This window comes from Nothobranchius furzeri, chromosome 3, assembly GCF_043380555.1.
Source record: "Nothobranchius furzeri strain GRZ-AD chromosome 3, NfurGRZ-RIMD1, whole genome shotgun sequence".
Classification (NCBI taxonomy): Eukaryota; Metazoa; Chordata; class Actinopteri; order Cyprinodontiformes; family Nothobranchiidae; genus Nothobranchius; species Nothobranchius furzeri.
This window is the reverse complement of record NC_091743.1, coordinates 1,556,955-1,570,963: the sequence shown is the minus strand read 5'-3', so window position 1 is coordinate 1,570,963 and position 14,009 is coordinate 1,556,955. Positions and strand designations below refer to the sequence as shown.

Sequence of the window (14,009 nt, the reverse complement as noted above, 5' to 3'; positions counted from 1 at the left end):
TGATCCTCATCCCAGCCGCTTCACATTCGGCCGCGAACCTACCCAGCAAGAGCTGAAGGTCAGAGCTGGATGAAGCTAGGAGGACCTCATCATCCGCAAAAAGCAGAGACGAGATTCTCCTGCCACCAAACTCGACACACTCCACACCACGGCTGCGCCTAGAAATTCTGTCCATAAAAGTGATGAACAGAACCGGTGACAAAGGGCAGCCCTGGCGGAGTCCAACCCTCACTGGGAACAGGTCCGACTTACTACCGGCTATGCGGACCAAACTCACGCTCCTCTGGTAAAGGGACTGAATGGCCCTTAACAGAAAACCACCCACCCCATACTCCTGGAGCGTCCCCCACAGGTTGCCCCTGGGGACATGGTCATAAGCCTTCTCCAAATCCACAAAACAAATGTGGATTGGTTGGGCAAACTCCCATGCCCCCTCCATCACCCTTGCAATGGTATAGAGCTGGTCCACAGTTCCACGGCCAGGACGAAAACCACATTGCTCCTCCTCTATCTGAGATTCAACTATCGATCGGACCCTCCTCTCCAGTACCTTGGCGTAGACCTTTCCAGGGAGGCTGAGGAGTGTGATCCCCCTATAGTTGGAACACACCCTCAGGTCACCCTTCTTAAAGATGGGGACCACCACCCCGGTCTGCCACTCCCTAGGAACTGCCCCCGATGACCACGCAATAATGTAGAGACGTGTCAACCATGACAGCCCTACAACATCCATAGCCTTGAGATACCCAGGACGAACCTCATCCGCCCCCGGGGCTCCGCCGCTGTGTAGTTGTTTGACTACCTCAGCAACTTCTTCCCCCGAGATCGGACAGTCCATCCCCAGGCCTCCCAGCTCTGGTTCCTCCTCGGAATGCGCTTAGGTGGTATTGAGGAGCTCCTCAAAGTATTCCTTCCACCGTCCGACTATAGCCTCAGTTGACGTCAGCAGCTCCCCATCCCCACTGTAAACAGTGTGAGCGAGTTGCTGCCTTCCTCTCCTGAGGCGCCGGACAGTTTGCCAGAACCTCTTTGGAGCCGATCGATAGTCTTTCTCCATGGCCTCACCAAACTCCTCCCACGCCCGAGATTTTGCCTCGGCAACTGCCACTGCTGCACCCCGCTTGGCTATCCGGTACCTGTCTGCTGCCTCCGGAGACCCACAGACCAGCCACGCCCTGTAGGCCTCCTTCTTCAGCCTGACGGCTCCCCGAACCTCTGGTGTCCACCAGCGGGTACGGGGGTTGCCACCACGACTGGCACCGGCCACCTTACGACCACAGCTAGCAACAGCCGCCTCGACAATTGCAGAGTGGAACAAGGCCCACTCAGACTCAATGTCCCCCACTGCTCTCGGGACGTGGTCAAAGCTCTGCCGGAGGTGGGAGTTGCCAGGCGTTCCCAGCAGACCCTCACTATGCGTTTGGGTCTGCCAGGTCTACGCGGCATGTTCCCTTGCCATCTGATCCAACTCACCACCAGGTGGTGATCAGTTGACAGCTCCGCCCCTCTCTTCACTCGGGTGTCCAAAACATACGGCCGCAGGTCAGATGATACGACTACAAAATCTATCATCGACCTGTGACCTAGGCTGCCCTGGTACCAAGTGTACCGGTGGGCATCCTTAAGTTCGAACATGGTGTTCGTTATGGCCAAACTGCGGCTTGCACAGAAGTCCAATAACAAAACACCGCTCGAGTTCAGATCAGGCGGGCTTTTCCTCCCAATCACACCCCTCCAGGTCAAGCTGTCATTGCCCACGTGAGCATTGAAGTCCCCCAGCAGGACAATGGAGTCCCCTGATGGAGCACTATCTAGCACTCGTCCCAGGGACTCCAAAAAGGGTGGGTAATCTGAACTGATATTTGGCCCATAAGCACAAACAACAGTCAGGACCCGTTCCCCGACCCGAAGGCGCAAGGAAGCGACCCTCTTGTCCCCCGGGGTAAACCCCAACACACAGGCAGAGAGTCTCGGGGCTACCAAAAAGCCAACCCCAGCCCTCCGCCTCTCACCCGGAGCAACTCCAGCAAAGGAGAGTGTCCAACCCCTCTCCAGGTCTCGGGTTCCAGAGCCAATGCAATGTGTCGAGGTGAGTCCGACTATATCTAGCCGGTACCGCCCAACCTCTGCCACAAGCTCCGGCTCCTTCCCCGCCAGCGAGGTGACGTTCCATGTCCCAAAAACTAGTTTTCTTGTCCGGGGATCGGACCGCCAAGGCTCCCGCCTTGGTCTGCCACCCGATTCGCATTGCACCGGACCCTTCATGTTCCTCCTGCGGGTGGTGGGTCCACAGTTGGACGAGCCCATGTATCCGGTTCGGGCTGGGCCCGGCCGGGCCCCATGGGCGAAAGCCCGGCCACCAGGCGCTCGCTCACGGCCCCCAACCCCAGGCCTGGCTCCAGGGTGGGACCCCGGTAACCCTCCGGGCCGGGTACTCCGACTCTTTGTTTTAATCGCTATGAAAGATCCTTCGAACCGTTCTTTGTCTCACCCTTCACCTAAGACCAATTTGTCATGGGAGACCCTACCAGGAGCACTAAGTGCCCCAGACAACATAGCTCCTAGGATCATTAGGGCACTCAAACTCCTCCACCACGATAAGGTGACGGTTCAAGGAGGAACCTGCAGGACGGTGTCAGTTAGCATCATCGACACACACACACACACACACACACACACACACACACACATATACACACATATATATACACATATATATACATATACATGTATATATATATGTGTATATATATGTGTGTGTGTGTGTGTGTGTGTGTGTGTGTGTGTGTGTGTGTGTGTGTGTGTGTGTGTGTGTGTGTGTCGATGATGCTAACTGACACCGTCCTGCAGGCACAGCCATGATTAACACGGTGAACGAAATGTGAGAAGAGCTGTATAGAATATGTGACGTCAATTGGCAAGAAAATAAAAGATGAAAATCATGCCTTCTGTGTTGGTTCATTAAATGACACATGTCATTCTGTCTCAATCTGCCGTCGCTGCTGGTATTCTGCATTCAGTATTCTGCATTCAGTATTCTGCACTTCTGGCTGTGTTTGTGTGTGTGTGTGTGTGTGTGTGTGGGGGGGGGGGGTATTCTGTGTCTGGCACGTAGCAGTACAAGTGATAATGCTGCTACTTTTATATTTATAAATCCCAAAGTTGCATTGCGTGGAAAATTTCTTACGCAGTTTTTTGACCCCGTCTTGTGCATAAGCAGGCTTTATAAATGAGGCCCCTGGACAGTCCTACAAAGGTTTCTATACAGAAGTTTTCAATAGTGAGTGTGAGGGGCCACAGAGCTGCCCCCAAAGAGCTGCGGAAGATAGGCAAGATCTAAGCTGCAGACATTCCGCCACCGGAGAAGTCCCATTCCCTGTCCCGAGAGGCGTAGAAGATCACCCCGGGGGTGCAAGCCAGGTCGAGCCCCCAGGCCCTCCTACATCTTCTCATTCCAAGACAGGCAATTTCCCCAGTCATTTTTGTTTTATTTATAATTTAAAATTCAAGATGCGATGCAAAATCAGAAATATTTTTAGTATCAAATTTTACATCTGACTTGATGAAATCTTTCATTGAACTGCGTTGATATGTTTTACAGCCACCACCTGTCCTTGCCAGGGAGTAGGAGTTCAGCACCACAGACAGCGCCTGTATCAGTGCACTTTGCTCCTTTCAGATCAGCACGCTGGACAGCGGCACACCTAGGATGTTCTACACAGCACAGCCGCTCTGCATCCCCGATGGCAAGAAGCGGTGTTTCTTTAAAACGCAAAGCCTGCCTGTTCCTCAGGGAACAACGGCATAACCACTAGCCTAACATAGCAGGCCGTATTAGCATTAGCCAGACAAGCATTAGAACTTTAATCATATATTAACTCCATACTAATGGCATAAACAGTGTGACATTCTGTTCTAAGTGTCCCTTTACTCGTCTAAACAGAAGATGAGATGAATAAAATAAAGACTAGAAAGTCACTGAAAATTAACTCTGCCAGAGTGTTTTGCTAAAGCTAACTGCTGAGAAGAAGCAGAAAAATGTAGCTCTCACCGATTGGCTGATTCTGTTGTATTGCGCGCATACACACACACACACACACACTTGTCTCTAACCCTCCCACGTGGCAGGGGAGAGGAGAGAGCACCACCTCACCCCTGCCACGTGGACCCAAGGGATAAACCATCAGCCCTGCTCTATGGTCACCTGTCCTGGCGGGGTCACCTGATAGGACAGTGGGAGGGTTAAGGCTGAAACAAATCTTTGAATCATTTTAATGTTTTATTTGAAGTGTTGTTGAATGTGCGCACCACAGTCTGAACACATGTTACTGTTGCAAAACGTGGTAATCTAAGTGCTGTGGAAGAAAATAGATAAACCGGTAAATACACAATCCGTTGTAAAAGGCAGAAATGATCCAGATTTTGAGATCAAGGGTGAAACGAATTGCTAATGTGACCGTAGCATGTAGCACGTAGCACGCTCACGATCTAGTGGCGTTCAGTAATAATGTAATGGCTGTGAGCGGAAGACAAATCCCTGCCATCCTGTTTAGTTGTAGATGTCTGCAGCTGCAGCAGTATGGAGCAGAGCTGCAGCGGCTAACTGGAGTCTGGGTTGTTGTTATAGTGCATTTACCCTGGACGTATGCTGAGGTAGTTATTACCTTGAGTTTAATAATAGCGCTGCATCTGCCCAGGAATATTCCTAAGGACACTGAATCCTTTGTTTCATTTAACCGTCTCACACCCATCTCCTTTAGGTTGCACCTTCTTTCACATTTTCCTCTCTGGTCTGTAACAATATGAATATTTGTGTAATCCCTGTGTGGGTTCAGGTGGGGCAAGAAATAAAAGATGACTGGTGACGGTATCTCGCCTCCACGAGCCTTAATGTGTGTGCACAATCCCAAGTTGGAAAGGAAAACACGGGCATCCCACGACACCAGCAAACCAAAGGATAAAAACAAGCAGTGAACAGAACAGAAGAGTGACAGCCGCCCAGTGGGGCAGCATTTGGTGATGGAGCTCAGTGAGGGAGCGTTCATTGATTAGCTGCTTTCCTGCTGCTTTTTGCCTTATTATCCAATGCAACAGCCTTTCACACAGCCATCTTTGATGCTGCTGCTCCAAAACATTTGGCACAGCTGTACACCACTGCTGCTTGTGTTGCTGAGACAGATTAGAGTAGATAAAATAGGTTTAATATATGTTTAATTCCAAAACATGGTTCGTTTTTCACCTCTACAGCTGACTGAAGCATATCCAAAGATAAGGCTGTGATGACTGATGATTTGTCCCTTTGCTTGTGCATTCTCACAGAGTCTGTTCCTCGACAACATGAACAAGATGAAGAACTTTAAGAGACGGTTCTCTTTGTCAGTCCCGCGCACTGAAACCATCGAGGAGAATGAGTTCACTGAGCAGATCAACCAGCTCAACATGAGGCACACACAAGGTAAGATTACACCATCATGGGGTCTTCCTGGAAAATGTCCCTGGAATCCCTAAAACATGAACTGCTGTCAGTCAAATATTCATATTCAATATCCCAAATAGGGCTGCAGCTATTGAATACTTGAATTCAATTCAGTTCAGTTTATTTATAAAACACCAAGTCACGACAAGAGTCGTCTCAAGGACCTTCACACAGTAAACACTCCAATACAGGTCAGGTCATTAAGCCAATCAGTAACAAGTTTCCTATATAAGGAACCCAGCAGGCCGCATCAAGTCACTGACTAGTGTCAGAGTCTTTACAGCAATCCTCATACTAAGCAAGCATGCAGCGACAGTGGAGAGGAAAACTCCCTTTTAACAGGAAGAAACCTCCAGAGAATCCTGGCTCAGTATAAGCAGCCATCCTCCACGCCTCACTGGGGATGGAGAAGACAGAGCACACACACACACGCACGCACGCGCACACACACACACACACACACATGCACGCACGCACACACACACACACACACACACACACTCACACACACCACTAGCAGTTTGTACATAGGCACAAACACCTCCAGCCCTCCACCTCTCACCCAGAGAAATGTTCGTTTAGTTGAGTGTCCAACTCCTCTCACGGACTTGGCTTCCATAGCCGACGACATAAGCTGAGATGAGGCCAACTATATGAAGCCAGTAAAGCTCAACCTCTTCCACAAGCTCTAGCCTTTCCCCACCAGAGTGGTGATGTGCCATGTCCCAGATGCCAGTTTCAGGTTCTAGGCATGGTCCAGTAAACCCTCCTCCACAGTGGTCTGCCACCTGGTCTGCTTTGCACCTGACTCTGTGCGTTGCTCCTGCAGGTGTTTACTCCAAAGGTGAAAAAGCCCATGTATTTGGTTGGGCCCGGGCCCCATTGACAAAAGTCTGGCTACCAGGCCCCACCCCCAGCCCTGGTTCCAGAGTGGGACCCTATGGGCAGGGAAAACATGTTCTTTGGTTTAACACTCATTTTAAGTCCATTCACCCGAGCTCAGTTTGTCATGCAGACCCTTTCATGGGCGAATCGTCTCTACAGTATCGCCCTCAGCATTATTAGGGCACGCATACGCCTGCACAAGGAGCGATCTACAATCATTTAGGAAAAAACACTTGTCTAAACAGCTTGCACTTCGCAAAGTTATAAATGGATCACTTTGTTTTTGCCCCCATTGGATATGAGCTGAACTCTAAGGCATTCCCTCTTCTTTGATTATTGCACAGATAAATGCCTTATTGGAAGTTTATTTCAATCAATCAATCAATCATTCAAAGCTTTATTTATACAGCGCCTTCCGCAACCCTGTCAGGAAGCCCAAGGCGCCGAACATGGTTCAGTTGTAGGTAAATATATTGAATAAATCAACAATAAAAGCAATTCAAATTACAAAATACAAATTACAAAATAGGTGAAACATTCTGGTACAGGACAAATGTGTAAAACAATGGATTTAGTGAACCCATGAAAACTGTGAGATAAATTCAACATAAAAGAGGGCCAAAATCAAACATGTTCTGGAAACGCCAAGCGGAGGTGTGTTTTTAGGTGATAAAGACTGGCAGAGATGGGGACAACCTAACTGAGGGTGGCAATTGGTTCCAGAGTGACGGTGCTAGGACTGAGAAAGCCCGGTCCCCGCGAGTACGACACCTAGAACGAGGGACAGCGAGCAGGCCTTGGTCAGAGGAGCGCAGAGCGCGTGATGGGGAATGTTTGTTCAGGAGTGTGGCTAGATAGGGGGGAGCACCACCCTGGAAGAAATGATAAACAAAGACGAGGAGTTTGAATTGTGAGCGATAGGAAATCGGAAGCCAGTGCAGGGAGGCCAGAACCGGACTGATGTGGTCCCGTTTCCTGGTCCCAGTCAGGAACCTGGCAGCGCTGTTCTGCACAACCTGTAGGCGACGCAGTGTTGACTGACACAACCCAGCATATAGAGAGTTGCAGTAGTCAAGCCTAGAAATTACAAAGGCATGCAGTACCCGCTCCAGGTGGGCTCTCAACAGCATAGGCTTGATTTTAGCAAGGCGTCTCAGGTGAAAGAAACTGCACCGGATCACAGAGTTGATGTGAGCATCAAATTTAAGTCCTACATCAAGTTTCACCCCCAAACTGGTAACAACTGGTTTTGAGTATGGAGAAAGAGGGCCAAGATCAGCATAACGATCCACATTCCTGCTGTTGGGGTGAAAAACAATGAGCTCTGTCTTTCCCTCATTCAGATGTAGATAGTTGGCCATTAGCCAAGACTTCACCTCATTAACACAGGAGACAAAGGACTGAATAGAGTGACCTTTCTCCTGACACAATGGAGAGTAAATCTGGCAATCGTCAGCATACAGATGGAATGATAGGCCATGTTTACGAAAGACTGACCCCAGAGGAAGCAGATAAATGGCAAACAAAAGAGGACCAAGGATCGACCCTTGCGGGACCCCCCAGCGGAGCCCCTCCCAACAAGAAAAAACATCACCCAGTTTAACACAGAATGTCCTGTTGTGGAGATACGATCTAAACCAGTCCAGAGCTGACCCTTTGATCCCAACCCATCGTTCCAAGCGATCGAGTAGAATCGCGTGGTCAACTGTGTCGAAGGCTGCTGTCAGGTCTAACAACAGAAGCACCACAGATGTTCCCTGATCTAGTGATAGATAGATGTCATTTAGGACCCTCAGTAGAGCTGACTCTGTGCTATGGCCAGACCTGAACCCTGATTGGAAAACCTCAAACAGATCAGAGTCAGCTAAATGTGAGACCAGCTGTATAACAGTTGGTCTCATTAGCATTACAGCATTAGTTAGTAGCATATTTAGCATTAGTTAATTTAGCGTTTTTCCACTCAAATTGGTTACGGTGATGAACTGGTCAGGACTCCAATATGGATGACAAACATACCTGTTTGGTAATTATTTATCAATCCAGGGTTACCTTCGGGGAAGTTTAATGCACAGGCCAGTGAGCTTCCTAGAGATGGCTTCTGACTGTTTGTGTCCAGGGTGGGGAAACCTTTTCATATGAAGGGCCATTTAAATTTTTATACAATCCTCAGAGGGTTACACTTTTGTGGACACATAGGGATGCAAAAAGAAAGACCAACAGTTCTATAACTACTGTGTTACTTAAGCCGCATGGTTGCTGCTTTTTTGAACATCAGACTTGCCAAATGCAATGGCTGGAACTGTTTCTCTTTGATGGGGCCTCTGATGTCGGCTGGCAGTGACAATGATGCTTCAATGATGCTAGGAGGTAGAGCGGGTAGTCCAGTGACATGGGTTAGATCCCGGCTCTGACCAGAGAATGCTGCTGTTGTGTCCTTGGGCAAGGCACTTAACCCCCCTTGCCTGCTGGTGGTGGTCTTCCAAAAGTGGGTCAGTCAGCCAGCCTTGAGCAGAAGTGACTCTTTGTACAAGTCTGTTTAGAAAAGAACTGCGCTGCAAACTTCTGCTCTTGTGTCCTCAGTGTCACGTTGTGGGTGTGGAGATGATGGACCAAGAGTGGTGGAGCAGCTCAGGAGGCAAAGATGCAGGCTCGGATAAAGTAAAAACGAATTTAATTACAGAACGGGAACGGCAGGAACAAACACAACGATGACTTCAAACAACAATGATCTGACAAAGGACATAACGAGACGGGAGGTATAAATACACTGGGGGAAATGAGGAACACATGGGCAGGCTAACAAGGGGCAGGTGAAACCAAGAGGGACTAATCAGGCAGGAGAGGGACACAGTCAGGAAGGCAGGGGCCGAACGTGACACTCAGGATAGGAAAGTCCTCAGCACAAAAGTACAGCAGCGAAGTTGGACTCAGCTCATTCATGTTTTTAGCTCAATAGTTAGCTGTCAGGTTCGGAGCAGGAGGAGTAGGACCCGAGATGCAGAACACCAGATGACATGAAGCAGGAGCGATTGAAAAAGTAAAGTCCTTTATTTTGGATGTAGCCAATTAAATAACGGTGCTGGAAACAAGACTGAGAGCTAAACCTAGAGAAGTAAAAACAAAACAGAAGCTCGTCTAAGAGCACAGACCTACTGACAACCAGGGAGGGACCCAAACAACGCTGACACAAGACAATGAACCGACAAACACAGAGGGACAAGACAGGGCTTTTAAACACTGAGGGAGGTAATCAGGGGAACAGGTGGCAGGTGAGGAGGGAGAGGGAGGACAGGTGCAATCAATGAACTAAATGGGAAGGGAAACCAAGCAGAGGGGAAGATAACCGTAACCTACAACTCTCTCAGTAAATAATGAACCTAAAAGGGTGCAGGAGGCTAAGAACAAGTGAGGAAGGATACAAACACTAAAGGGGACTAATGAAATGAACAGCTGAACAATAGAAAACTACAGAGGGGTGACTAGGGGAGACCTACGGGAGCTGGGAAACAACAGGAGACACAGTTACTTACCTGTTATATCAGATGGTTGCACATTAAATTATGCCAGAATGAGTTTTGCACACTCACCGACATATTCACTTGTGAGATCAGGCTGCTCTTGCAGGGTGGGAGCCTAATGTTTCCCTGGTCCAGTTGTCCTTTCCACAGTTTAACTTCATTTCAAAGGATTTCACATTTGAAAGCAGAGAGCTGGTTGGGACCTTGCAGCTTGACCTTTAACTCTGACAGGTGCTCTTCATCAAGGCCAAATCACTGAACCTCAGTAGCTCAGGAGGTAGAGCGGGTTGCCTCATGATCGGAGGGTCATGGGTTCGATTCCAGCTCCCGCCAGGGCTATCCTGCTGTTGTGTCCTTGGGCAAGAGACTTCACCCAACTTGCCTGTGTTAGTGGTGGTCAGAGGGGCCGACGGCGCCAAATGGCAGCCTCGCCTCTGTCAGACCTCCCCAGGGCGGCTGTGGCTACAAGTAGCTTACCATCACTAGCAGTGTGTGAATGTGAGAGTGTGTGAAAGCGTCTTTGGGGATCTAGAAAAGCGCTTTATAAGTTCTATGCATTATTAGAACTTTCCCTTACTGACAGGTTTCCCCTTCATCTCCAGGAAGTGTCTGACGTCCTCCTGCAGCGTTTTAAGGGCTGATTGACCCAAAATTAAAATTTTGTCTGTTGACATATTTCCCAAAGGTAGATAAGTGAGAAAAAAGCTATAGAAACCAGCTCGGTCATTCCCCTAACCCGGCTGTATTCCTTTAGCTTTAGCTTAGCATAAAACACAGTAAGTGAATGGCTCCAATTAGCATTGTGAGTAAAACCGTCCTTAAAATCACTCAGTAGTGATCCCAGCTCTGCTTGGTGGCCTAAATAATCAGACTGACTGCAAGTGAAAATAATGAGTAGCATGAAAGAATCACAGGCACCATTTTAGACTTGGGACTACTTTACGACAAAGCACCGCTGTACGCCTCTGCTGGCAGCCCCAAGGACACCTGCTTCTGTAAACACAGATGTACACAGTGTTCATTGAACGATCATTCGTGAACTCGTTCAGTTTTGGTGAACGTGAACTGAACTCATTCGTATTTTTCCTGACGAACGTTAAAGCGAGTGTGTTCTTTCTGGCATGCGTGAACGATTTTATGGCCGCGTTCTTTTGACGTTCGAGCTGCAGATCTCCATGGAACTAAAGCCTAGCTAAAACATCCTGTTAGCCATAGAGGCTATAAAAGTAGAACCCGTAAATGCGGCCACCATAGGCAGTGGCGGTCGGTGAGGCGTCTACTCTTCTCTGCCTATGCTGTGTAGAGGGCAGACGTCATGGTGCATTCGTTTTACCTCGGAAAATATACAACTGTGCATAACATCCATTTTAGATGCACCCTTAAACGTTTATCTTGTAAAATAAACACGTTACCAACACAGCTACTGTTGCTATTCCCAGGAGCTGCTGTGTGGAACCTCAAAGTAGAATTATAAAACATTCTCTGATGTTGAGGTTTGTTCCCGTTCATTATTTCTACTCGGAAGTTGACATTCCTGAGTATGGAATTAACTGGAATGAACCGGGAAAAATCAGACCTGAAAACACGAGTCACACAGTCGCACTGGTAATATTTAACTATTTGTTTAGTTATTTAGTTATTTGCTTCGTTTTTTACTAACTGATTTGGGTGGCTCTTTATGACACAAGCTCTATATTTTTGTCTTTTTCTTTGGGCAAAAGTTCCTTAATTTAAAGATAATTAAATGTTTTACACTCTGAATGTTGCAATTTGAGGTACATCTTTGATTCTTATCAGCCTAGTTCGTCCCTCTGGTTGATTAATAATAATTCACCTTTTTACGGAAACCATTCAAGTTTTTCCTCACATTATTGATTATATATATATATATATATATATATATATATATATATATATATATATATATATATATATATATATATATATATATATATATATAGATGGACGGACGGACAGATAGATAGAGAAGAATCAGAAATAGGTTTATTGCCATTGTCAATGAACAAACAATTCACAAACTAGGAAGATGCTTTGGTACTAATGTGCTACATATAACATGAACCCATAAAAAGAATAAAAATAGAATAAAACTTTCAACTATAAAAAAAGGCAGGTAATGGTAACATGGCCGATAACGTGACGTTGTGTCGAGTACAGAAGACCAGCATGGTTGTGTGTTTATAAGCTGTTCACAAGTCTAACGGCAGATGGAAAGAAGCTGTTCTTATGGCGGGAGGTTCTGGTCTGGATGGATCGTAACCTCCTGCCTGAGGGAAGCAGCTCAAAAAGTCTGTGACCCGGGTGAGAAGGGTCAGCTGCTATCCGACCTGCACGCCCCCGAGTTCTGGAGACGTACAGGTCCTGGAGAGATGGAAGGCTGCAGCCAATCACCTTCTCAGCAGAGCGCACAATGCGCTGCAGTCTGTGTTTGTCCCTCACTGTGGCTCCAGCGTACCACACAGCGATGGAGGAGGTGAGGATGGACTCAATGATGGCCGTGTAAAACTGCACCATCATCTGGGCCGGCAGCTTGGCCTTTTTCAACTGCCGCAGAAAGTACGTCCTCTGCTGGGCCTTTCTGATCAGGGAGCTGATGGATGGCTCCCACCTAAGGTCATGTGTGATGGTGGTTCCGAGGAAGCGGAAGGAGTCCACAGTGGTGACAGGGGTGTCCGTCAGGACGAGGGGGAGAGATGGGGCTGTGACTTTCCTGAAGTCCACAATCATCTCCACTGTCTTCTGAGCATTGAGCTCCAGGTTGTTGCTGCTGCACCAGTACACCAGCCGTTCCACCTCCCTCCTGTAGGCGGACTCATCACCGTCAGAGATGAGCCCGATGAGGGTGGTGTCGTCCGCAAACTTGATCAGTTTAACGGAGTCATGGCTCGAGGTGCAGCAGTTTGTGTACAGGGAGAAGAGCAGAGGAGAAAGCACACAGCCCTGTGGAGATCCTGTGCTAATAGTCTTAGTGGTGGAAACATTCTTCCCCAGCCGCACGCACTGCCTTCGGTCCGTCAGGAAGTCAGTGATCCACCTGCAGGTGGAGTTGGGTACGTTGAGCATGGAGAGCTTGTCCTGGAGCAGAGCAGGGAGGATGGAGTTGAACGCAGAGCTGAAGTCCACAAACAGGATCCTAGCGTAGGTTCCGGGGAGTCCAGGTGCTGCAGGATGAAGTGGAGGGCCAGGTTGATGGTCGTCTACAGACCTATTGGCTCTGTATGCGAACTGCAGAGGGTCCAGGAGGGGGGAGCTGAAGGACTTGAGATGAGGGAGGACCAGGCGCTCAAAAGACTTCATGACTACAGACGTCAGCGCCACAGGCCTGTAATCATTCAGTCCAGTGATACGGGGTTTCTTAGGGACAGGGACAATGGTGGACAGCTTAAAGCAGGCTGGAACATGGCAGGACTCCAAGGAGATGTTAAAGATGTCCGTGAAGATCGGAGACAGTTCCTCTGCGCAGTATCTCAGGGTTGCGGGGGAGACACCGTCCGGGCCCGGGGATTTCCGTGGGTTTTGCTTACGGAAAACCCTGAGCACATCCTCTTCTGTCACTGAGAAGGCAGTGGAGGGGGAGGGGTGGTCAGCGGGGACTGTACTATTCACAGTGGTGGAGGTGGTGGGGGAGGCATGTGACACCAGAGTGGCTGAAGAAACCTGTGCAGTAGGGGGTGGGGGAGGGGTGTGGGACTTCAAACCTTGCATAAAAGGAGTTAAGTTGTTCAGCCAGTTGTCGGTCGTCAGCAGCGTGTTGGGCTCTAGGCTTGTAGTTAGTGATTTGCCTGAGCCCTCTCCAGACAGAGGCGGTGTCGTTGTTAGAGAACTGCTCCTTTAGTCGCTTGTTGTACCGAGATCTCACCTTCTTCAACTCTTTTGAGAACTGGTACTTAGCGCCCTTGTAGCTTTCTCTGTCCTTGGCTCTGTGGGCTGCTTCTTTCTCTCTCCTCAGCTGTCTCAGTTTGGGTGTGAACCAGGGCTTATCGTTGTTAAAAGTGACTCTGGTTTTTGTTGGAATAATGCTGTCCTCAGAATTTTATGTATGACGTCACAGTGTCTGTATAGTCATCCAAGTTGTCTGTGGCAGATCCAAACACGTTCCAGTCTGTTGT

At 48.5% G+C, this 14,009-nt stretch overlaps 1 protein-coding gene across 4 annotated transcripts in view; it reads left to right on the top strand.

Annotated features, from left to right (window-relative positions):
- The window catches only part of cdk18 (cyclin dependent kinase 18), a 133,155-nt gene that overhangs the window by 32,564 nt on the left and 86,582 nt on the right, over positions 1-14,009 (top strand). For all 4 annotated transcript variants that reach the window (XM_070549082.1, XM_070549081.1, XM_070549080.1 and 1 more), the window contains one exon: positions 5,320-5,455. In XM_070549082.1, coding sequence (XP_070405183.1) covers positions 5,338-5,455 — 118 coding nt within the window. In that variant the 5' untranslated portion in view covers positions 5,320-5,337. The remainder of the gene's footprint in view (positions 1-5,319; positions 5,456-14,009) is intronic.